Source organism: Anser anser (assembly GCF_964211835.1).
Source record: "Anser anser genome assembly, chromosome: 17".
Classification (NCBI taxonomy): domain Eukaryota; kingdom Metazoa; phylum Chordata; class Aves; order Anseriformes; family Anatidae; genus Anser; species Anser anser.
In genome coordinates, this window is record NC_139738.1 from 4,632,457 (window position 1) to 4,658,581 (window position 26,125).

Genomic DNA, 26,125 nt, shown 5'->3' on the forward strand with positions numbered 1-26,125 from the left:
GCTCCAGATGTCTGTGTCAAATATAAAAGGAGATCTGCAAATAATCCTAAAACAATGATTTTGTATTTCTAAACTGACAAACTTCTTCTGAAAGCAAAACAGGAAACAAAAAGCTAAGAATTTAATTTCCCCTCTTCCTAGAAAACTAAACACAAACTGAAGGGGAGTCAGACTTCAGACTTGCTTTAAAAATAACGCATTCTAAGGTGCTTTTTGATGAAAGTTAGAGATTAAATTATATTGCTGAATCCTAATAAGGTAAGCATAGTACCATGCAGGCACTTTAAATGTCAGTGTTATTATTATTAAATAGTGGCTAAATGAAGGTTTATAGCACAATTACTTGAATTCAGCAGGGACAAGTATAAACTTCTTTCCTCAGTGCACTGTCACATAGCTGCAAATATATATTGGACAGGTTGCAGAGTGACTCCCTGTGGTCAGACAAATAGACTCAACTAAGGAGTTGACAGATCTTTATCAAAAAAACTTAGTAGGGAGCACCAGACAGTGACAAGGCTCAGCAGTCCTACCTCAGGTAATTACTGGGAGGCAACCTGCCAGCTGTTCTAGGACACTATTTCATGGAGGCACAACAAGGAAAAGCATAAAAATTGTAATGGGGACTGTAATGTACTTATGAAATCCTAAATCATCATCTATACTCTTCTTAACAACAAGAACAAGCTTTCTGCAATTGTGGGGCCAGACTACAGCATATGTGATTCACGAAAAATTGCAGGTCTATACCGAAGCTTTTAGAATGCCACGAATGTCATTCCCTTTTGGGGAAAGAAATGAGAGTATGAAACCAGCTTTCTGCCTTGTGTGTGCCCGCTAGAGAAAAATGGCTCTGAAGTCTGGGACAAATTAGGCCGAGAGCAATTCGTGCTTTTATTGGAAAAAAAAGGACTGTGAAATCTGCTAGTCTACCAAGTCTTTGCAACTAACTCCTTAAATAACACACCTCTTATTTGTTGTGTAAGGCAAACCGCATAAAGACTAAAAGCCTCTGAAGGAGACTCAATGAGAATATTAAAAAAAAGCAGGGAAGAAAATTCCTTTAAGGAATCTTGAAGGACACAAAACATTTAAGTTCCTCAAGTGTGCGGACTTGGGACAGGGTTTTTCAGTGCAAGATAATGCCATCTAGTGGAGATGGAATCTCCCTTAAAATGCCAAACCTGACACCCGTGGCATTTTTATCCTCTGGTTTTGGTACTTTAATGATCTACCCTTCATGCTTCACCAACACTAGGAGACAGCAAAAGGTACTGACAGCTGGTAATAGTCACTGCTGTGTTTCTTTATTAAGAAATGACACATTACATTTCTTAATAAAGTAAAATCACAGAAGAAAAAGAGCAAAGACCAACATTATCATAATTGACTATTACAAATCTACAGAGGTTTTCCAAATATCAAAGTCCTGAGCAACAAATTACAGTTGCTCATGCCTTTACAGCATACTGCAGCTCCATCCTTCTCCAGAGGAAATGGTATTTGGCTGGGTTTCCTCATTTCAATTTATTCTTCATGATACGCTCTCATTAATTTGGAGAGACAGCATGTCTGAATATGAAAAGGACCAACATCTTTTCCCGCTTTTCTAAATAGTTAAGTATATTCTTTCTTCGTTCTATTTTCTTCTACCACGAAAAATCTTAATGGTCAGGACAACAGCTTCACTATAATTTAGGAGACTTGAAGGTGGATCGTATGGTCAAATCACACAGGAAAGACAGCAGCGCCTCAGATCAGATCAAAGCGAGCAACAACAGGGAGGACTTCGCTTCCCTATGGAAAAAGTCTAAAGAATCTTCAAGGACTTTAAGAAAATGCTGACAGGGAAATCATTTAGCATCTGTTCAACCATGGAACAAAGACAACTTTTTGAACAATGCATAAAGCTCTTAGATTTCCTGCGTTGCATCATTAGGGAGTCTAGAAGCAGAATAAATAACTGTTGGTCTCTCTTTTGACTACATTCAAATTTTAAGTCAAATTTTTTTTCAGCTGCAAGTTTCTGACCCTTATCTGGAAGAGCACCCTTTGGGGGTTCTTACTTTTCATATCATCTTGACAAATTGAAAGCAATCAGAAACAGTACTTTGGGCTTTCTTTACAACACTAGGCCAGGAATTTTTAAGCACTCCAACATTATTAGAATTAAGTTTCCAAAGCCCTTTGTAAAGTAAGAAAATAGTTTGTTAATTTCACAAATGATAAAAGCAGACAGCTTAGACAGGAGAGTTAGATTAAGCTGTATTGGAGCACAGCTGCACAAAGTATCAGCGTCCCCTGGCTGGACTTCTGTTTTTATTATCTCGTCTTTGCCAAAGTTCAGACAATTCAGCATACACTTTTATTATGAGAAATGTAACTATTTTAGGGATAAAGCTGACAAATGCCAACTGCTTAAGACAGCACGATAGTAACTGTCTGGTAACTAAGGCAGTCATTCTTAACCGAATACGTCATCTTTAGTTTTTGACGAGAAACTGGCAGATTTTCTCTTTAGACTGGCAGAAAAGTTTAACAATTCTGAGCCAAAATACACAGGTGTATCTATCTCTATCAGTCCCCCAGCTATGTGAGGAATGAACACACAGGCTTAAATCTGAAGAGCAAGTCTGTACAGGTCGTGTTTCTAATGGTTTTCTAAATGTCTCAGATCTATATTAAATTTCTGTTCAACTCAGTTCTTTCTGGCATAAGAGACTAGCAATTTTCCTTCAAAACCAAATCCCACATTATAAATGTGGTCTGGTAGGAAGCCTACGAAGGGGAAAAAATATTCAGAAATAAACATTCAGGTTCAGAACATATTTGTAGCTTCAGAATACCACCACACAATTGTTTTCCACGGCTTCTGTAACGAATTCACAAAAATACTACCTACTTCATTCCACTAATGGGAACCTGAAGGAATCAAATTAAAATAATACAGTATGGCAATTAATTAAAACAGTGTACTAAATAATTCAGCATTTACCAGAACAAGTACGGAAGTTCTACTGCAACAGTTATCTCTGGCTGCACTTTATCTCAAAGGTATTGTATTATTTTAGTATGAACTAGATTTTTTTTTTTTTTTTTTTTTACTGTCAGAGTTTATGTGCCACATACATTAAGCAGATTTGATTGTGAAGTTATTTCATATCCACCACCCTTGTTTGGGAATTGAGTTGTGCAAATTAAAGAAATGCTATGGGAAACAAATTCCTCTTGTTGCTAAACTTTCTCTGAAACGGGGCCATTTCAGCACAGTAAGAATAAATACAAAAATTCAGATGAAAGTTGACTTAGGCAGAGGACCCATACTGAATACAGTAAGACACTCAGAATCAGAGGGGCCTAGGCATGCCTGAGTTTAACTTCACCTATAGCAAAAAAATCAGTGAGGTTAGAATTCATTTATATTTATCAAATACATTGGAAAGTGATACACATTAATTCATTTCACAAGATTTTAGCCAAAAATGTTTTGAGCTATCATGGAGAATAATGCCCTTAATCCTAAGTAATCTTAGGTATATCCAAGACTTACTTTATCTGACAAAATAAAACCACCTGTTAAGAAAAATAGGAATCTAAATTTAGTATTTTCTGAGACTGTTTCTCACTAATTAAACAAAACGCAAACAAATCCGGTACTCACCCTGATCAATTGAGTGTTGAGGAAGCTGGCTAAGTTGGCTATTCACTACACCTGCATATGTGCGCAAGAACTCCTCTTCACTAGCAGTCAGCTGGAAATGTACAAAGAGTCAGTCAGCAAAACTACAATGAAGAAACACTGAAGATATCATCTCTGACTCCCCAGTAAGAAATGTCACAGTCGTCTCTATTCTACTCTTCAACAGTTTAAGCTGCTATTTGTACAAATTATAATACCAGCAAGCAATAACAGCAGCAAACTGGTACATCATGCATTCATGGAGAGATTCAAAGCCACTTTAAAACAGATGCCTTATTCTCCTCGTTTCACAGTAATGAAAAACTTTAGCTTATATAGAGTAATAATCAGGTGTTCAGATGCAGTTTCAGGCATCACAAGCCTCATAACTTTTTTTTGCAAAAAAATCAATTGTATTTAACCACAGGTGATGGTTAAATCAATGATGGCTAAAACAATTCAGCAATAAAACCAGACCATCACCTGCCCATCTCAGTCAGCACAATCCCAGTTGCTATGAAATTATATTTGAAAGCTATAAAACATGGGCTGTGACAGTTTATGACATCTTACATTTGATCCCATCTTCCTCAGCATGAGCAGGACTCTCACTTTCTGCTGAATGTACATCTCCTCCGGACTCTTTCCGGGGACGCCCTCACGGTTCATTCCCCTCCTGCCAGCTCCTGGATTTCCTGAAGGCATGATAAGATCAGAAAAAGACAAACCAAACAGGTAATGGGGTATAATAGGAACAATAATAAAGTTTAATTCTTAAACCATCTATTTTTCACCAGCAGGCAGAACAGTAAGTAGCCTGAAATAGTGAGGAATCACAAGCTTTATCAGAAAACCCCTTAAAAATCTGAATAGCTAAACTGGGCCTTACTCAACCCAAAGATTCAAAGAGTCTGATATTAAAATCACTAGTACCTCATTATCTGTTGTTACATTACTGCATGAGTAGAAAAAGAGAAACCTAACTAGATGAAAGAATCACCCTGACAGAACAGCCTGTGTTTTTGTTTTATTCCCCCGTAAATAACCACAGCCAACACGAAAACAGGATGCAGAATGTACAGCCATCAAGCTTACATTGGAGAAAAAAAAAGCTGAATGAAATCTTAAGTCCTTTTCTTTTATAATAAAAAAAGCCACTTCACATTTTATAAAAGTTCTTAACAGTTCGTATAATGGTTGTGGAGAGAAAAAAAGAGTTAAGAGGAACAGAGAAGGAGTACAGCTTAGCATCCTTTCTCACATCGCTTAAGTTGAAGTTTCGCTTTTCTATTTTAATTAAGAATAGCAACATCAGAGAATAAACAGACTAAACAGTCAAGTAAATTCTAGATGGTATAACATGATCGTAATTTATTGCCTGAGTATCCAATAATTCTTCAAAGTCCACGATACCATGTTTACCAAGACAAAGTAAAAGTGTTCAGGAATAACCTTCAACTGCTACTAATAAATATGTTCCAAGATGATTTTTAAGTCAACAACAGTAAAAATCTTAACTGTAAATTTAGGAAATAATAATGCTTCAAATAATACATCGATACAGCAGCATAATAAACTAAATAAACCTATTACAAGTACTGTATGTTGGAGAAACATAACCCCTGCTAAGGAATCCCTGGATGGAAGTGTAAAGCAGCCACTCTTCCACAATGCACAGCTCAGAGAATTGGCTCCAGAATCATCCTCCAATTAGTTTTCATTCACACAACTGGGTCTGGTCCTATATGAATCTATAAATCTGATTTCTTAAATCTTAGTAACGAAGGGAATACTTGAGACATGAGATATGCTTAGTGAAGACTGTACCACAGCAGGTTCAAACACCACTCTTTTCCATGTAATGTTCTCCTGTAGTCATTACCAACCTCTCCCCCCACTTTATCATCACTATTATTTTTAAGGGAAAGTAATCTGGGTGTGGAAACAGTTCAAAATTACACACGGGCCCTCCTGAATGAGTCAGAAATAATGCAAACTTAAGTAGCAGCTGCAGGGATAGGCTTTACCACCCACATTACTTAGCATGAAGACAGCAGAGTGGAGAAAGCTCTATCACCAGTCCTGTCTGAAGAAGTTCCCACTGGGAAGATTTGCATTGTACCCATTCGGTAGAGATGGTTGGGCTCAAAAACTTGTAGCCTGTAAATTTGCAAGGTGGTGATTATTTTATTTTTTGCTATAATCAGCAAACTGCTTTCTGAAGGGGGAATGAAGTGATCTCATAATTTCGTACATCAGCTCTGACATAAGTAGATTGGATTAGGTTCCTAGGAGTGCAATCCTCAGTGCAATTTGTGAGTGGTAACAAGTGATGTCAACAGTAAGCTAACGAACCAAGTAAGACAGTGAGCAAGAGATGTTATGTCTATCCTGAGACAGATGAAACAATAACCATTAAATCAAGATACCAAACAAGTTTGAAAGGTTGAAAATGTGCGACTGGTTCTTCATGTTGAACTGATACATACTACTATTTTATCTCCTTAATATTGTTACTTGAAGCAGGAAGGTGCTGTATTAATAGCCAAAGAAATCAATTTAGAAGAGAACAAACAATATAACAGGACTGTCCTGTATACATTTTTGCCTCATTTCTTCATCTGCACAGTCCCCTCTCAAATACACAATACATTTATGTCATCAAGTCCAACTTACTTTTTTCTCCACTCTCCTACAGACCTCTCTTTACGCACTTATCCCCCTGCCCTGGTCCTTCCCAAAAAAGGCATTGAATTCTTCCTCATTTTCTACTTACTGTCAATAGAGAAATTCTATTCATGTAATATGTCTTACAGTACTGTTTTGATCTGCTAGATTACGCCAATATATGCCGTTCCAGCATTTCCAAATTGCACCAATCTATCACTCTACAAAACACTCAGAGCAGCAAGGTTTAATAATATCACACCTAATGGGCCTGTGTGATAGGACAATTTAATCTGTTAGAACTTAATTAGTCCTGCAGCAGTAGAAAAAAATAATTCAAATTTCTACATTAGAAAATCATAAAGAAAAAGATACAATGTTCTTAGGAGTAATTACAATATTTTGTCATATCCATGTTTGGAAATGCATGGATATCTTGACTGGTCTGACTTACAGCATCAAATGCCACAAATAAGGAGGTAATTAAAAAAAATTAATCTAAGAGTTTATCATATTTGTATTTTTTCCTCAATTCTTTTATGTGGTTCTTCATATAAATATACTCTATAATGATACCTGACATAACTTCTCACTACTTTAGCTTTCACAGAAGTCTGCTCAGACAAATGGGCACATCTCTCCTTCCAAATGGATCCAACGGTTCTGTTAAGAAACGCAATCAGTAAAGTCTGGGAACAAAGACTGACAGGGCAACGAGTGGAGCAGCCAGAGACAGCAAATAAGTGCTTCGAAGTAGTTTAAAAGTGCATGACTTTATACTTCTAAAGAAACTGGATGAAAAATCATGTTTACAGAAAGAGAACTCGGTAACACTGTATAAGAGGTCTTTTCACAGTCTCAAGGCCTCCATCAGCATGCCATGTATTGCACTGAGGAAAAAAAAAAAAAAAAAAAGCTCTTTCTGAAGCCGAAGTGTTTTGTTTTTTCCTTTCTCCAGGAAAAAAACAAAACCAAGACACCTGAAACATGGTAACACACCTAGGGTTTAAGAATGGAAGTTATATGGAATATCAACCAATAGGTGGCACTATCCACAAGCTCCAAGAAAATACCGCTGGTGCTTCCATGCCAGCTGGGGAGATCCACACATTTCAGCATCCCATTCATTACACATCAGATGATTTGAGAGATTGACAGTCAATCATATGTAGTTATTCATTGTTTTCCAGTATAATAGTCTTCCAGTTGCTTATTAATTTATCAAACTTTTAAAAAGGGATGATGAAATATTCCTATTTAAATCTGGTTCTTCCGAAGCAAGCTTCAACCAAGATGGATTCATCATGAAGCTACCTATTTAACAGGAAGTTTTAAGAAATACTAAAATCTACCCATTCGGTGAATACCTTACAGTGGTAGTAGCAACATGGTGTGAAAATACGCAGCATGATTCAAAAGCTACAAAAATATATGTATAAAGAGGCTAAATTAAGATTACAGCGCAACAGTGCTTTGTTCTTCATACACCGCATAATTATTTTGGGTGAATTTCAGCTACCACAGCTTTTCCTACTTGACATTCAAGTAGAAACAAAAGTCTTAAGTCAATATTGAGACTGAAAACTTTAAACCTATCTCTGTCCCTGTTACATAAAGCTTTCATGAAGAATCATAGAAGAATCATATCCTTTAGGATGACAAATAATACCCACCATATGTATCATATAATTACACCAGTAAATTTCCACAACCACTTACAAAGCTAGTCTATTCTCAGAAGTCAGCACAATCCATCTCTACAAACGAAGGACTGGAAAGTCTTATTGAAGTACTTAGCCAATTCGCTTTCTCAAGAAAGTGACATTAATATGCTATACATAATGAAATGTTACTTACCAGAATTTCTCTAAACCTACAACTCTTTCTGGTACATATATGAAGAAAGCTCCCCCACCGTCCCAAACAAGTAAAATATTAAAAGATTTCCCTGCCAACATACCTGCTTCTAAAAACCACAGAAGATCAGATAATCCGTGTGTTCAGTCCCGATTAATGGTCAGATTTGGGAAAAACAGGATGGAGAAACTGCCCTGTGAAAAGAAAATGAGCAAAGCATTACAGAAATATATGCAGAAAAGCCGAGAACCAGAAAAAAAAAAAAAAAAAAAAAAAACTATTCAGTATGTTTTGAATCACAGTCTGCTTTATATCTTGGTCTAGCCAAAATTCATAAAAGCGTAGGCTAGTCTGGAGTTTGTAGATCCTTTTTATTCTTAAAGAATAAGTTTTCTTAAAGGTCAAGCCATTCTACATCTGCAAGATTTACACCCTGTCCATACCAATGACATTCCCAATCACTTGAGAATGGAATGCATTCAGCTTTGCATTCTTTAAGAAGCTTTCAGCATAAACCCCAGCTCCCTGGAAAAGCCAATAAAAGTAGGGACATGTAATTTCTTCTAGATTAAAAAAAACAGGCGTAGCTTACCAAAGATTTGAGGAAAACTAGGGAGAAATGGAAGGCATGGTGACTTTGACCAAAATTATTGTTTTCAGCTATGCATATGTTATGTGAATATAGCAATTACAAAGACTGGCAATTAAGTGCTGGGCTATAAAATTCTTTTGCTCAGAACGTTTCAGACCAACCTCACTGTTCAGTCCCCAATGTCGAACAGTTACATGCGTTTTTTTTAGACTTGTGACATATTTCTGAACATATTTCACAACTTACACTGGGCACATCGGCTTGGTAAGAGTTTACAACTCTTACTGCCATCACATTAGTCTGCAAGACAAGCTGTTCAAGCTCACAAATGAAGTGGTAGTTCAGGTCCTTTTACGTGCAATGAAATAGTAAGGGCCTGCTACTTAGGACAGCATCACAGCTAGAACTATGTAATAATTACCATAAGCTGCTATATTTAATTAAGAACTTCTGATTAGGGAAGATACACATACCTGCACCACTTGTTAACTTATCAAACACACTCTCTTTTTTAAAATAAAGTTAGTAAGTGAAGGCAAATCTAGACTAATCCAGTTTCTTTCATGGCTGTTCATGGTGACCCCATGCAGACGCCTTTACTAGCAGAGAAACAAGGACGGAGTAGCTAGGGCTACTCATCCATTCTGTACAACAGGTTTATCAGAAAAAGGCTAAATTCAAGGTACGTGCTAGCTTCACCCATATGTTCTCAACTGTGACTCTTACTAAGCAGCGCTGCAGCAGCTGAGCTTTATCATGGGCTTAAAAGAATTCATTTCATTTCTCCAGAGGAGAAAAATTGCCTGCTCTATTTAAGCCATACCTCGCTAATTAGTTCCCACTGTTCTTGCCCTCTAAATATGCAACGCAGTCCCAGGAAAGATTATCTACAGCACTGACAACAGGACCATTTACAGGATCTAATTGCTGCTCTCATTTCTGTAGACCTCAAAGAACCCACACAGACTGTACAAATACTCACCACACACCTGTGAGAGCTCCTTCCTAAAGGAAAAGATCAGCACACAGGTACTAACCACTTCTGAGATGCATTTAGGTCCTACTGACAGTTACAGAGTATTTATGGCTACCAGCAGAATTCCCAATCCTCCCCTAAATTGCTAAGAATAGTCATTATGCATTTATGTTATATTTAACACCAAACACAAATTAAAAGAGAAAGATCAAACGTTTTCCTGACCCTATAAATTCAGGGGAATTCAGCTGAGAACTGAAACACACTCTATACACGTCATTTTCATGACCAGCTAGAAGGCTTCAATTGCATAGTCTCACTTACAAACAACAGCAGCCCCTTTCCATGTCACCAACAGTACTAAAAACATGCTGCCTCTGTCAGATCCGCACAGTTGCTCACCAGCTGAACTCACCTCACCATCGTCACAGCAAATAAATGGACAGATCATCAAGCTTGCACACCGTACCTCGAAAAAATCTCTGCTAAACTGCAGGGCAAATCCTCTGAATGTGCATATTTACTGCTAAAGGCTTCCAAATGCCTGGAGTAAATGATATAAATCAGGTTTCATCACTTGTTCTTAAAGGTGTGAGGACAAAACAAAAGGCCTGGTGACCAGTCCAAAGCCACACATTCTACCTCCTTGTTCCCAGCTACGACAACCATCGGCTCACACGGCCAGCGCTTTCCATTATACATCAACACTTCCACATTCATCCCTAACGAACCCTAAGAAATAGGATCTAAAAATATTTCGCAACTATGTATTTTAGGGGTGGGAGGGAAGAAGTGCAAAATGTGAGAAAGAGTTTAGCAAGACAGCTGAAGGACAGCTGAATCATCACCAGGATGAGTTATGCTCACAGCCTTGAAAGCCCCAATGGACCTGTGTGCTAACACAGTGAGCCATCCCAAAACACTTCTCAGCTCAGGTTAATTCTTTGGCTCTTAGAATTTTACCATCTCTAAATTCTGCTAATTCGTCGCTCACCTGCACCCACCTTCCGCTCCTGCAAAGTCATTGCTTATTTTGCCTCTGCTCAATTTTTTGTCCCTCTGTCTACACAAATGGTGACTGCTTCGTGCAGCTTGTGAGTGCTGCAGGACATGGGGAGGTTGGCGTCACTTGATCGTCGCACAAGCCTCTCAACAATTGTACAGGTACTAAAAACAGCTGCTTGGGCTAGTCACGCCGATCAGGACCTCCTCCACGGAAAGTAAGACGCAGATTTTCTCCTGGTTGCGAGATTCTGCTGAAGCCCAGCTACACACTGTGTACTCCCACACGCGTGAGAAAGCATAACCAAACACCTTTCACTTAAGGTGTCACTGGAATACAAGAACATAAAACCATTTTTCAGACTTACAATCAAAATTCTTCCAGCCCCAATGGGCTTACATTCCCAGGCAAAGACTTCGGAACAGATAAAACCATGCAAGGTCCTTCACCACGGAAATGAAATAACTTCACTGCGCACAAAGTCTCCAGTTTCATTCCATGCTTGTCCTTCTCTCCTAAATAATTCTACTTCCTTACAATGCTGTATGCTTGGGTCAGAGTATTTTTTAACATACAAAAGTCTTACCAGCAGTGAAGCAATGTTTACAAGCTCAGAGTAGTCCATGCAGGAGCTGGCAAGAGGTGGAAGTCTTAGGCTCTAACATTTAACTCACGATGCTGCCCCAACCAGAGAGATAAATGAGTTTTTAAGCTAAAACATAAGGCATAATAATCAAAAAGAAACATGGTTTAAAATATGTATGTCACTGAATTACAGCAGCTTAAGGAAATGGAACAGGCACCAGGACGCAGCATGCCGAGTGAAGGATGCTGGCGGCTCAACGGCAGCTGATCAGCAAAGAGGAAAACCAACCAGCAACTAATTTGGCATGTCCTATAAATCAAACTGTTATCAAAGAACCACTGAATCCTACTGTAATAGGAAAAACACAGAATTAATGTGTTTTCCTATTCTTGTCAAATACATTATGTTGCATACGAGAAACAATCCCACAACATTTTGATCTGTCTTTTCAGCACAAAAAGCCAGACAGGGAGATAGAAAAATACAAACAGTTATGTACTGAAGGGATTTCCACAGCATTAACCGGACTTCACTGGAAGGCTGCTCATTCAAGAGAACAAATGGGATATGGGCCTAGAAGAATTTGAATCTAAAAATAAACACAGTTGTTATCTCCCAGCTAAAAAAGGAAAGATTTAACTGAATTAATAATGATTTCTGCGTAAACTTTTTGAGAATAAAGAGGTAGAACCCAAGGATATTCATAAGCCCAGTTACACATCCATTGATATTTCTTGGTCTAAGCAAAGTATTTCTGAATGTTGTCGAATTCCCAGTGATCACACCTAAATTACTAGTGCTGAAGGAAGAGGTACCAAAAGCTGGTGAAGCCATACGGGATGCCCTGTTCTATCACGGCTGGAACTGGTCTCTCCAGGTACGGGTGAGACAGTTTCGCAAGGTCAAAAGGAATGTTTTGAGCTGCCAATACCTTGTCTATCTTGCAGCTAAGCACAGTTGTACTTCCCAGTGCCATTATTTAATGCCTCTCTCATGAAAAAGACTCAGCTGTGCAATTCAAAAACATAGCTTTTTTTTTTTTTTGGCTGAAATAATTGTATCTTTCACTAAACTGTGTTAAAAGACCAAATCCTACAAGTTTGTCCTGCTGCATCCAACTCTGCAAAACAGACATAATTGGGTCACCTAATTTTTCCTTGTTTGGCACACACATAGGGAACGAAACTTGGGCCTCATGTATTATTAATATGATTCACAAGGCAGAATAATAAATGAGGAGGATCCGTATATTACAGCCAAAGCTGCCAGCCCAGCTTTACCAGAGCGCAAATCTGGGTTTAAAAACGTTGTCTCCCTTTCTCGAGCAGTAAACGCGGGTCAGTAAGCAAATGGAAAAGCTGCCCTGTTCTTCAGCACTTCATTCCTCGCTCTGCCTGCAGAAGGGCTGGGCGAGGATCACTGGAATGCTTTTTGCTTTGCAAGGCCCAACATGTGGACTGGGCAGAGCCAAGCACGTCTGACATCCCTGCTCCAGTCCCCGTTTGCCTGCCTACCAAACTGATCTGTCTGGTAGTGGAAAAAGTGTGTGCAATGCTGTCCCCTGTGCAAAAGGAAGGGCAAATATCACCTTCTTCGTGCAAAAAGTTGCACTTTCTAGCAAGGTAGCAAGCTAGGGATGCGAGTAAAATGGACATACTTTGGAAGCAGACGTATGTATGCCCGAGAACAGTTGGGCTACTTCACAAGAACGCTGCCAAGGTAGAAGACGACTAAATATTTTTCAACTTTTCCGCTAATGGAAATGATGCTCAACTACCTTTCCACAGTGTTAAGTTGAAAAGTCAATTGCGAAAAGAAAATCCCTCCCAAAAGTGAAAGAAAAGACCACACCAGGTTTCCCTTCAATTACTACCCTGCACACAACAGTCCAGTATGAAGTGAAAAAATACGACCTTTCCACTTAGCCAGCCCCCTTTGTTTTCCTTGCCACATTTAGAACATCAACTACCCCGTTTTCACTTTAAAAAAAAATGTAGACAGAAGAAATGTGAACACACACTCAGTTTAACAGCTCTGTTTTATGAACAGATGGAAACAGCTCCTAAGGAAACCGAAGCTCGCTGGCAAGAAGTGTTTTCACCAAGCTCCTTCAGTAAAGAAGGATTCCAGCACGCAGCAATTGGAAATCACAGATTTATAACTGTATTTCTCTCACTTCCACCTACACTCTTATGAATTCAAAACCTGGAAAGGCTTTTTTGCTGGGCAACACCACAGAAGGGTTTAAAATAAAGAATTTCTAAATTACTAACGCCCCCACCCTTTAAAAAAAAGAGAAAGAACCTAAGATAATTTCACATCCCAACAGAAAAAAAAAATTTGAAAAATGAACGTTGGTAAATTTTGCATAAATCGAACTATTTAAGCACCTCACTTCATTTTAAAGGCATGCTTATTTCATGCAACAAAAAGCAACGTGAGCTTTTGTTCCTTCCAATTCCGTATTTCCCCCAACACTGGAGATCTCCTACTGCTGCCGTTGTGAACATCGCCATTTTACTGGTATTGGAAAAAAGGTGAAATGAAGCAGTTTGCACAGCCTAAATTGAGGGGAAAAAAGGCAGTAAACTGTCAGTAAATGTTAGTAATATTTTACATATTCAGTCTTAATAATTTAGGGTACTTACAGCAGCCACCTGGTGAGCTTTTTAAAATGTAGGTTACAGCCGACTACCTCTTTAATGCATTATATCATTTCTAGTTATAGCCAAAAGAAATCCAATAGGAGCTAGGGTTTTTTTTCCTTGAATCTGGCAGGTTCTGTTCAAGGCAGCTAAAAACCTCAATTAATGGGATAGGATTATAAAAGCTCAGATAAGAAGTTAGGGTGAATAAGACCGACCACTGCAGCTTTCATTTGCACTACACAAATTGAGTTAACAGCCAGCGTGAAGAGGTCCCTTTAACTCTGTGATATCATTATCCAAGGTTAAGCTATTAGCCTCCACAGCTGTACTATTGAGTACTTCAGTGGTTAAAATATGGTCACACTGGGAAACTTGTAAGCGCAAGGGGACGCTGCACCTTTAAGCCTTGTTAATTTTCAAATGACATTTTTCAGAGAACAGCTTGAGCCCTAAAAACCTTCCAAGCTGGAGCCTAAAACCTGAAGTCAGGAACCAGAGTCTGCAAAATCCTGCTACAAATTTTCCTCTAATTCAATCTGACTCATGACCTTCAGTCACAGGCAGCTGGAGGCTGGATTAATTCCCATCTCCAGAGGGACATGACAATGGAGAATTCGTAACAGCTACCTATTTATAGGTGAACAGTAAGAACTGAAATATTTAACATGCATTTTTCATCTTATTGTTTTATGTTAAGTATAATCTTCTATACGATTATTGAATCTGAATCCCAGATTTTAGTCAATTTACTCAATTTAGTCCCAGTCAGCTGGAACTCCAGTGGTAGGTTCACATCTTTTAAACATTAGATTTAAATTTTGAACACAACAGTACAGTCCTCCCTCTTCAAGAGGGATGGGAAACAACCCAAACCACTGCCACTTAGACATGAAAAACTACAAAAACAGGCAGTTGTGTTTTTTTTTCCTCTCCCCCCAGTGCTGGATCACCCTCCAGAGCTTCAGAAAGCACTTCAATAGTGGTAATGAAGTGCATTGAGAAAAGCTCCCCAATTTAATAAAGCAGTTCTTCCATCAATGTTCAAGCTACAATCCTAGCTTTATAATCACAATTTTTATGAAAATGATGCTTGTCTCCTGACCTTCAGGCACACACAAACTAGGTTTATATTTTTTGGTGTACCACAGCAGCAAGCTTTATAACAGAAGACATCTATCATGCCTCATATAGTTAAAAGAGGCAGTACAGATTTCTAGGCAGTTCACGTCAGTCGTCTTGAAGCCTCTGAAATTAAACGTAGTAACATCAACACAACTGTAAATAAGATTTTAATTTCATGTATGTATTCACACTTCAAAAAGGAATGTCAAAAAAAATCTTTTAAAAGTTACAAAACTTAACTACAGCAGTTCATCCTCAAATTTTATCCCAAGCCAAAGAAACAACTAAAGAAATATTACAATACTTTACTTTAGTCAAGATGATCTTCAACAGCTGAACTGAAGAGCGCTGCTCTTGTCCTGATCGCTAGCACCTTTCACATAGGCTCACGCACCTATTTATAACAAAGCTACAAATCTTCTAAACAGGAAATTAGGTCATAATGATAGATAGCCAATAATTTTAACTACCAGGCATCTCTCACAAAAGAATTAGGGCTGTAAAACAAGTGCCACACGTGCCTCAAGACAAAACAATGCTTTCTATGGATCTCTTTGTAAATTCTAAATATTCTAGGTTTTGGGAAACAAAAAACCAAGCTTCCAGCATGTGAACATACGAGACAACTTGTGGTGCCTCTTTTGTTCTAAAGAAACTAGCTTTATTTGCGTAGTTTGATTTTCTCTTGAATCAAACTAGTGAAAAAAATGAGCATCAGAAGTAACAATTTTATCAATACCCTACAGGAATTAAATTATTTTCTGTATCTCTCTCCCATTTTCCGTAGTTGGCGTGCTACACACATCAGACAAATACATATCCGTACAACATCTCCGTCAATGAAGTATCATATTTTGGGGCTATTAATTATGGTCACCAATGACAGACTCTTGCAGCACACGTCTATCCCATGTTCATTTCAGGAACTGACCCAAGGGGCAATACACAACATGCACAAAGAAGATCAAGGCCAGCAATTGTGGTCACATCATCTTCTTGTAAACTCAGCTTTATGACCGAAGTCATGCTTTCAAAGAAGCTCTGCAAGAAGTAGTAACACTGAACTTGCAAACTTCTGAAGACTTACAGATCATTACCTGTAAAACTGGGTTTTCCTGGAGACTGCCATTAATATTACAGAAACCAAACTCAACAGGCTACAAAAAAAAAACTTAATTCATAGGGCATAAAGACCTTACACTATAAACACTAATAAACAATTAGTTGACTGGAGAAGCAAGAAATTGGTTCAGTCTTCCTAATGACCCTAAAAAAAGCCTACTGTGCCTACATTGTGCTCCCCTGCAACAAAATACAATGTCAAAATTGATGCAAGTAGGTATGAATGCCCTAGGTAGGATGTTTTTTCTGAATTCCTCGGTAATTCTCAAGTGGCTTGAAATGGAACATGAAACGCATGAACAATCACACATTCAGAATTACCAGGCAGCACTAATGGAAAAACACTTCAGCATCTGCTATGTTTCCAGCCAGCTTCAATACTGTATTTGCGTTCAGATTTTTAAATTAAACTGCTCTGTTAACCTCTGGCTAGTACAAAAATTTGCAGCCTCAATCTTTGTTAGCAAAAAGGCAAGTGACACTGCTAACAGATCACAAACCCATACAGAACAGTCTAAAACCAGAACACGCAAAATGCCAGTAAGTATCTGCAAGCAGTTAAACTAACAATAACATTTAATTTTAATTTACAAGCATGCCCCCCCAAAATAGAAGTACCACGTTTGGAGGCAAGCTGCCTGTGGTCTAGCAACCAACTTCTCAGCAGCTTAAGCACACAGCATTGTTATATTTAACCAGAAATGGCAGACATCACAAGCAATGCCTACTGCAAAGGATTTCTCTCCACTATCCCACTTGCTGAAGCACCATTATATTTATAGGCAGTACTTTGGTACTCATCAGCATAGTATCTTTCTACAGATGCCTAGCATATTAGGGATAGCTTTCAATTTAAAACATGACTTATGTTGCCCTGTAATTTGTACTGACATCTGAACACCATTAATGCCAGATCATATGCATTTAACACTGAAAATACCTACAGCTCTTTTATAAGAGAGATTATGGCTAACTAGATTTTTTGTAAGCAATTAAAACGTGAGCTGTTATTAGGTTGCTATTTAGCATTTTAATGTTTTGCAATACTGTATCAAAGTACAGTGTTAGAATCAAGGACACTTTCAGATTAATAGCTGTTGACTACCAAAATTGCCTAACCATTGGATATAACAGCATGTAATATTGTTCTGGCCTCACACATCAATAACATTTGCTGGAAAAGAGTTACAAATAAACCCCTTATGACACCAACTTATCTTGCCCCTTCAGAGAAAAAAAAAAATGAACACCATAACCCTTTTGCATCCCTTTCTGCATGGATGCGCTGCATAAGCAAAGAAGCCAAATGCTTTCAGTTTTGAACCTTCATAGTTCAGGTTTTCAAACCCTTTGGAGTGGTATTTCATTAATACTTCTTGCTCAAACTAAGACTTAATGGCTATTTGTCTAATACAAATGTTTCTGATCCACCTTTTTTCCCCTGACCCCAGCACAGAACCTCTGTCTCCTCAGTGATCTGGTAGCATCTTTATTATTGGATGATATGGCCAAGAGACCCTTCTTGCTCCCCTAGGACCTTCATAAAAGAATACTCATTGAAAAGTTTCTTGGTAATGTTTGATAAATTGGTCTAAATGGCTGTTCTAATCACATCTACAGAAGTATACCAGTTCGCCTACTTCCTGAAGGATCTATTAAAAAAGCAAAACAAAAGGATTTTTGTTAGTCTCTTTAGGTCAACAGAGAGAAAGAAAAAAACTTATCAATTAAAGAGAGTATTTAATGTTCACAAACTTGATACAAATTCCTAGTTACAACCCAATTTCACTGCAGATGTTTTGCTATCTATGGTTTTTGGTAAAGAGGAATTACAAGGAAGGAACTCTTGCCTTCAAGAGACTTCCTATTTCTCAGGAACAGGGATGCAATTTCCTTCCTCCCTAGCCACAATTTTGTATGTAAAGGTAATTATATTAGCCCTGAACTGTGAAATAATCCTGTATGAGGTCATTGTTTGACAGCAGAAATCACTCTTTAGCACTACCCTACAAACACACACACAGGCTGGAGAGAAGTAAATACTGCCTACAGGAGCTTTAGGCGTTATATGAAGTCCCAGTCAGTGCTGGACCGGCCAACGTCAGAGTCCCAAAACAACAGGAAGAATCACAGGCTAAGGCAAGATCGAGGACACTCACGTGTTAAAGGCAACCAACCTGAGATTCATGGAAAACTGGAAGCAGAACTGCCTGGCAGGTTTGATTTATTCAAGGATTAACAGTAACAAAGCTAAATACTTAAAACTGATTGTTTCAAGATCTCCTAAATACGTAGAGTTCAGTACATCTACAGGATAAATGTCACTCCTTCCACTAAGAACGGGAGAATCATAAAGATGCAATAAAATACATTTTGATTAATCAAACTCCAATATATACGAATTATAACAAAAGGTCTTAGCTCAGAGACCATTAACAACAACATTCAAGACAAGGCAGATTCTTCTGCAAGTTAAAAGCACCATGAGATCTCACACCGCTTCAGAAAGCTTCCCCGAGGAAGATGCTGCATGCAATAGCCACCTAATTTAAGGCAGATTGAGAAAAGAGAATTACTGAAGCTGAAGGCAGATTTTTACACTTTCCAAACTGTTAGTACAATTACAGTACATCTTTATTAACATCAACCAAAGGAAGGAGCTTGTAGCGGTTATATCAAAAATCACAGCTATTAAGAACAATGAAATAGATATATTAAAAACAGAGTGCCAAAACTATATTTCCTCACATACAAGCACTATTACACATATGGAATCTTACCTAAGGTTTAAAACATCTTTTGTAAGAGCTAGTGAACTAAATCATGGCAGTAAAGCATGAGAAACTTGTTGCAAAAAGGTTTATGTGATTTGTGAAAGATGTATTTTGCAGTCTTCTGGAGCTGCTAAATAAAGTTTCAGTGATAACAGTTCTGTTTAAAAAAAAAAAAGACATTTCTGACCTCTGGAGTTAAGCAAACCCTTTCACGAATTCCACATAAACCAATGAGTATGATTTGGCATCTACATACATTCCTGGAAAAAAAAAGAGCTAAGCAGACATGAATGCTCCTATTTTTCTCAATTTGGCATCAACTCTTAAAGTTAATTATATTTTAAGTGTGTTATTGCTGATTATTTCTGCATAAACATTCAGTTACCATGTTTATCTTGAAGTTTGGTACTGCATCCCCAGACCGACTGAGCAAGCCACCAGGACACAATGAAATTACCAGCATTCCATATAAGATCCAGCACAAAGTTAGCAATCTATTTAAATGAGTATGGTAACAGACATCAGAGGTGACCAGAACCACACTATCCCCTTCTCATTTCTACAAAAAGCCTCTATCAGTAATTTTACTTGAAACTGTTTCAGCCTTCATGCTGCCACTCTAAATAAAGTCTGTAGCAAAAACTTAGGTCACGCTTCCTTTAAGCGCACATGGGTGCCTGTACACGTACACTTAGTTAAAGCTCAATCAAATTAATTAAAAGCTCCTCACTGACTTCAGTGTGCACTGAATCAAGACCTGGATGAGTTCACAGGCAAAACAATTACACTTAATTAAACATCACAACATTCTTGCGAATTAGTCAACTCATTTTTACAGAAGGATAAACTGAGTCAGAAAGTTTCAGAGCTTGGTCATGGTCATAAACAGAGCTGATTACTTCAGTTGCTTCCATATTTGCTAGTTATCCTCATAATATATTGAGAAAATAGACATTCCAAAACCAGATAAATGGTCTAAATACTTGCAGGAAACAGAACATCCCGAGTCAAGTGCAGCGTTATACAAACCTATCGGCTGCATTTCTGTTCCCTGATCAATAGTTGTTACAAGTCAGTCACAGGAGTTCCACAAGTCCAAGTAGAATTTTTTGGTTCCCCCTCTGCAGCATTTTATCTACAGATGGTTTTCTTGTTTGTTTGTTTTAATGCTAAAATAGCATAACAACACACACAAAAAAAATCACAATTACCAACAAAAAATACGCTTGCGGATTTGATATTCTGTAAAACCCCCAAAACACTTAGTGAAGAAGTATGATTACACCTCCTTTCTTCACAGTGACACTTAACCTATGCATAAGCACTGTAATGTTCTATCAAATCAACAATAGTGAGCAGAAACAAGCAATTCCCCTTCCTCATTTTTAAGGAATATGTTTTACATAATGTTTCCCCAACACTGAGTCTGAAAACAAATTCCAGAGTCAGAAGAGTATTCTCCTTTTTCAATCATCGATTGAAGATTTTCAGTTATTTTTCTGATCTTTGGTTTCTTCTCACCTATTAACTTTCCGTAGTTTTACTCATTCTGGTCTTTTTTTCTTTTGAAAAAGCTCGTGGTCAGGCCATGGCTCTTTAAAAGGAAAAAAGAACCGTGAGTCTCACCTATTATTAGAGACAGAACATCATCATGAACAGTAACAGAATGCTTTGCTTTTTTCTAACTGAAGTCAAGTTTGTTGGTACAAAGTTTTTATTAAATTTAAAACATATTTATTATTTCTCCCATGTACTTACAAGCAAGACCATTAGACTACCATCATTTCTTAGGGTGTGGAGTGGGTGACAGAATGCTTTCATTATACTAATTTACATTTTTGTGTACATCAGCGTCAAAATATTAACATCTTCTGGGACTATTCACCTACTTGTATACTTGCAAGAGCTTTCTTGAAATTAAATTAATGAATACCATTAATTTGGCAGCAAATCAGAACACTCAAACTAAAAACAAAAACTCTAATACTTGTGATACAAAGAGTTATTTCAAACTAAAATTTACAAAGAGGCATCACAAATAAGAGTTAAACCATCTAAGCAGAAACCGTACATAACACGGAAGACAAAAAATATTTACGGACATACCTTCAGAAAGAATCTTACAAGATATGATGGATTTTAGTTAATCTATTGGAAAAACATGCAGGACTAACTGCTTTTTAAAGAGGGCTCAATCAAAACTGTTATGTGCTAAGATTTCTTTGCTGTTCTTGACACGTTTGTTGTTACAAACCAAAATTTATTTTTGGCTGAATTTCCTACCGTACCATTTCTGAAGTACCATTTTGAACAGTAATAGTTTAAATAAAGAACATGATTGACTGGCTGCATCATCACTGTTAAAATATCTGGAAACCTAGCAGAAAGTCATTTACTCTCACTGTCTGAAAACTGAATTATAACCACCCTCTTGCTATACACTTAGGTCAACTCCCATAATGTAAATATTTGGCATATTTCTTGGGATTACAATTTTTACAATTAGAAACACTAACATCAGGTCCAGTCACTTCAGCATTATGTACACACGGGTACCGGTATAGCTATGACAGCTGCTACTACCTTTGCTGCATTTCAGCAGGAAATCCAATCTGATGACAGCTTGCAATAAAAGGAAATGCAGCTTTGCATCCACACGCATGGAAATATTTCTGAAGATACCTAATCCTTCCTTTTTGAAAAAAACTCTACTGGAAGTTTCTCCATGCATATTCAACAGCAGCTTCCAAAAGCCTCTTGTTTCTCCGTACAAACTCCACTTTGGTGCATTTTTGACACCTAAAACTAGGTCAGATGCTCAGGATGCTTTGTAGTTAACAACTTACAAACTGAAATATTTAGTAAAATCACAAGTGTACACATTAGTTATTGACAAACATTCTGGAAAGAAAAAAAAATCAAATTAAACTAATACAAATAGGTATCTTTACACAAGCAGTTTTCTAAGCAAATCATCAATCTTGAACATTAGTCACACCTTACCAAACACATGCAGTTGTTCAGTTTATTTCCTTGTGTGCAACTGCAGACTAATTTTTAGCAATAGATGTGTATCAGTCAACGTTTGCGATTACAAAATTTTGTTTCAGTTCAGTTGTGTTTGTTAGAAAATAACAAATTGTTTTGGAAACCTCTCTTCTCTTGCAAAGCAACTGTACTGAGACACCAGGATGGCAGAGAGGGAAGAACTTCACAGTACTACAGACTTCCCACTAAACTGGGATTCGTAACTTCCTTTTTGCGCTCCTCTATTCCCTAACATTATTGTTATATATTTATTGAAAGGTACTAGTATTAACCAGTTCGTGTTAAGATGATAGAGGCTTCAATTCGTATCGCAAGGAAAGAAATAACCCTCTTTGCCTACACACCTACAGTGCTTGTGCAATAAATAGAGCTCCTATACACAACCGCAAACAGGCATCCAAGCAAGTAACAACCGTGGTATATCTGATATGTATTTATTACGCTATCAAGCTCTGGGAAGATTTTCCTGATGAAGAATTCAGTGTCTTCCCGTTTGGCTGTCAAAGATGACAGAAAGCCTTTATGTCCTGTAAGACTTTCCCTAATCTCTGCTGCAATGTTTAAAATGAATTGAACCAAAGATATTGCTTTGAAGCAGTTTTAGGTAAGCCATAATAACGCTTCAGCCAATCCACTATCAGTTAACTTGTTAAAAATGGCCTTGCTCTTTCATTTGCTTAATCCTACAGGCTTCCGTGCAGATTTCCGCTCTTACCATGCACCACATAAAGTAAGAGAGCACGCAAAGCAGCTTAGCAGCAACTTTAAATTGTACTGAAGAAGATGCCAATTTCTACCAAGGGGCAAGAATTACGGTATAAGAGATGATGCTTTTCCAGCTAGTGCCAAAGCGAAGCAACTCCAGTGTATCTGAAGTACACCTGCCACTATTTGCTATCTGTATTTATTTTTCAAGGCAAACAGTAACTTTTAGATTAATAAGAAAATAAGCCTGCATTTACAAAAGATGCAATACTTGAGCTTTCTGTACGTCCCTTCACTTTGAAGGCCTCTACTTCTAAAACAAACTTCTTTAGGCATAAACTTTAGCCTCACTCTTCACCATTTACACGATGTTTCTCTTTCAGAAGGCTACTTCACGTCACACATGATGTCCACAAGTATCAAGGGCAAAAGAAGTTGACAGCTTGCAAATTCAGTGACCAACAAAAACTAAACAGAAAATCTGGATGTTGTAAATTTATTGAAAAGTGATGTTCCCAAAATTCTCAAGAGAGATAGCTATCGCCATACCGGAGGTAAGTCTGGTCAGAAAACTAAACAAGTAAACCTAACTCGCCTCCAGTGTCTGGTTTGTTATTGTTTTTTTTTTTTAACCATCACATCTGCAGAATGTCTCGCTCTCATCCCATAAAGCATCAAAGCTTACTTTGTTAAACGTACCAGGATGAGGAACGGTCAAATAAAAGATGATATACAACAGACCAAAACATCCCCTTCTTGAGGAAGAGAGAAAGCAAACGCAAGTCTGCAAGTCAAACGTTCGCTGATGCAGCGCATCTGGACGTTGAGCAGAAGCTACCATCAGCTCTCAGCTGCTTCTAGAGCACAATTTGTATTCTGATTTAGAAGCGATGCTGCTCGTGGATCTAAGAGAGACCAAACTATGGTGAGCCTGCGGATGCTGTCCATTTTTACGCCAAGTAGAAAGTTACGGAGCGCTGCTTCGGATGCTCCAGAAGACGTCTAATAGGCGAAGACATCTAATGAATTAAACACCGGCCGAGGCGAGGTGTTTGCACGGAGGTTGCCTGCGCTTCACCGTGGCTCGGACGCCGCAAGCACCGCAGCCTTTGGGAAGCAAAGGGCGGCTGCCTGCTGCCGTACGGCCCACGGGCGGGCCACCTGCCCCAGCGCACCTGGAGCACCGGGACGAGCGGACCCCCGGCTGGCGGCCCGAAACGCGGCCATTTCGGGGCCGGGACCCCGAAGCCGGCCGCCCCGTGATGATGCCAGGAGGCGAAGCGGGCACCTCCCGTACCTGCACCGGGCCTGGCGGCCGCCGCCTCCGCAGGTGGCCGGGCCCCGGGGCGGGGAGGAGGAGGAGGAGGAAGGAGAGGAGGAAGAGGAGGAAGAAAAGGAAGGAAAGGACAAGACGGAGCCGGAGGCCCGGGGCTGCGGCCCCTCACCGGGCACGGCGGGAGGCCCGGGGCCGCGGGGCGCCTCCCTGCCCGCCCCGACGCCTTTGTTCCCGGCCGGGCGCCGCGCACAAAGGGCGGCCGCGCTCACCTGCGGGCGGGGCCGGGCCGGCCCCGGTGCTCCTGCGGGCGGCAGCGAGGCGAGAGCGGAGCGGAGCCGTGCGGTGCCGTGCGGCCGCCTCCTCCCGTCGTGACTCACCGCGGCGGCCCGGGGAAGGAGGGCGGGGACGGGGGCGGCGAGGGAGGCGCCTGGGCGGCTCCGGGGGAGGGACCCGCCGCGGCCCCGGGCCCAGGGCAGCGGCGGCGCCGCAGGCAGCACCCGAGAGCCGGCCGGCAGGAAGGGGCGGGGCGGCGCGGCAGGGGGCGGGGCCACTGCACCCGGGGGCGGGGCCACTGCACCCGGGGGCGTGGTCACGGCGGGTAGGGGCGGGGCTACGGAGGGAGGGAGGCGTGGTGTTGCCCGAGAGGGGCGTGGCTCCGCAGGGTAGGGGCGTGGCGTATTGGGAGGGGGCGGGGCTTTGTGCGAGGGGGCGTGGCCTCGGATGGGGTAGGGGCGGGGCCTACCTGCCCTTGGGATCCGCCCCCGAAATGCGTCGCCAGGAGCGCACCGCTGGCCTCTGAGCTGCGCGGGGCGACTGTGGGAGTGCCGGGGTAAATAAATCCCCGGGCTGTTAAGGCACCTACGTAGCCGGATAAAAGCGTGCTAAGAACATTAAATTCTGCAAAGCAGGAGTTGGGCTCGATGGTCCCTGGGGGTCCCTTCCGGCTCGGGCTATTCTATGGTGCTATGAAACGTCAGTAGGTTCTGTGAAAAGTCATAAACTCAAGCTAATCCACCAGGAGTTATCTTCCAACAACCTTCTCTGACAGCCTCCATCCGGGCCAGACATCCGTTCACCTGCCCAACCACTCGTTACCGTGACTCTCCGAATCAACCCGATCTCAGGTGCTGAGGGCGCAGCCCGTCCCCGCTGCAGACCGAAGCCGAGTAAAAGCACGGTGAACACAGAGAAATCAAGGCAGAATCCGCTCCTGCTGTCACTAACCCACGTTGTGGCTTCCCACTGAGGCTAACAGTAACATCACGTACCTGTAATAGTCGTTGTGGGGTCAGCAAGATAAAGGGCTTTGTGTGCTAAGTGCTGTTTAGTAACAGGCACGTGTTTTCTACTTGCTATTTAACTTAATTGCATAAAAATAGTCACAGTAATGAAATAGGTGGCACTTCCTTTAACAGCTTGCTACTTAATGACATCAAAGCCCGATGCCACTGAAATCCATACCCCACTGCCAGTTAATGAAGGTCTTAACATGAAAGCCTATGCAAAGAGCAAAACCAAGCTGTTGACAGGAACAGGAATGGTGCAAATACGTTGAGATCTGAGATCACTAGCATATACCCACAGCACAGCAGGCAGTAATGATTATTAATTATTTAAGAAAAGAACATAAGAGCACCAGCATAAGCTGAAAAAAAAATATGCAGAAGCATCGCTCTGGGATCCTCCAGTTGGATTACTGTTTATTAGCACAGCATATGAGTCTCAGGAAAATTTCCAAAAGCATCTTATGCCAGTAGGACCGTACAATTAAGCCATTGTCTGCACCCTTGCAATAATATAAGTTTTTTTCCTGATAGCATCATGGGCAACAAACCATTCACAACTAAGTACTGTATAGCTCTCCTGTCCTAGTTTAGCTGGGCGACAGCACAACAGTATTATACAATCATATGTCACAAAATTTAACATCCCAGATTTATTTAGAAAGATTTTTGCGGACCAAGATACTAGAAGGCTTCCTAAACCTTTGGGAAATTTTATATTTATTTTCTTAAAACAATAGAGTATAAACCAGGTTTTGACCCACCTTAGTTTATCACCACCAACCTT

General features: G+C 39.8%; 1 protein-coding gene across 1 annotated transcript in view; it reads right to left on the reverse strand.

The window, feature by feature from the left end:
* Positions 1–24,568, reverse strand: part of CTNNBIP1 (catenin beta interacting protein 1) — a 92,082-nt gene extending 67,514 nt beyond the window's left edge. The window contains exons 1-4 of the mRNA XM_083802291.1: positions 24,325–24,568; positions 8,307–8,397; positions 4,253–4,374; positions 3,662–3,752 (exon numbers count right to left, since the gene is read on the reverse strand). Of these exons, the coding sequence (XP_083658417.1) occupies positions 3,662–3,752; positions 4,253–4,348 (187 nt within the window). The 5' untranslated portion in view covers positions 4,349–4,374; positions 8,307–8,397; positions 24,325–24,568. The remainder of the gene's footprint in view (positions 1–3,661; positions 3,753–4,252; positions 4,375–8,306; positions 8,398–24,324) is intronic.
* Between the last annotated feature and the right edge of the window lie 1,557 nt (positions 24,569–26,125).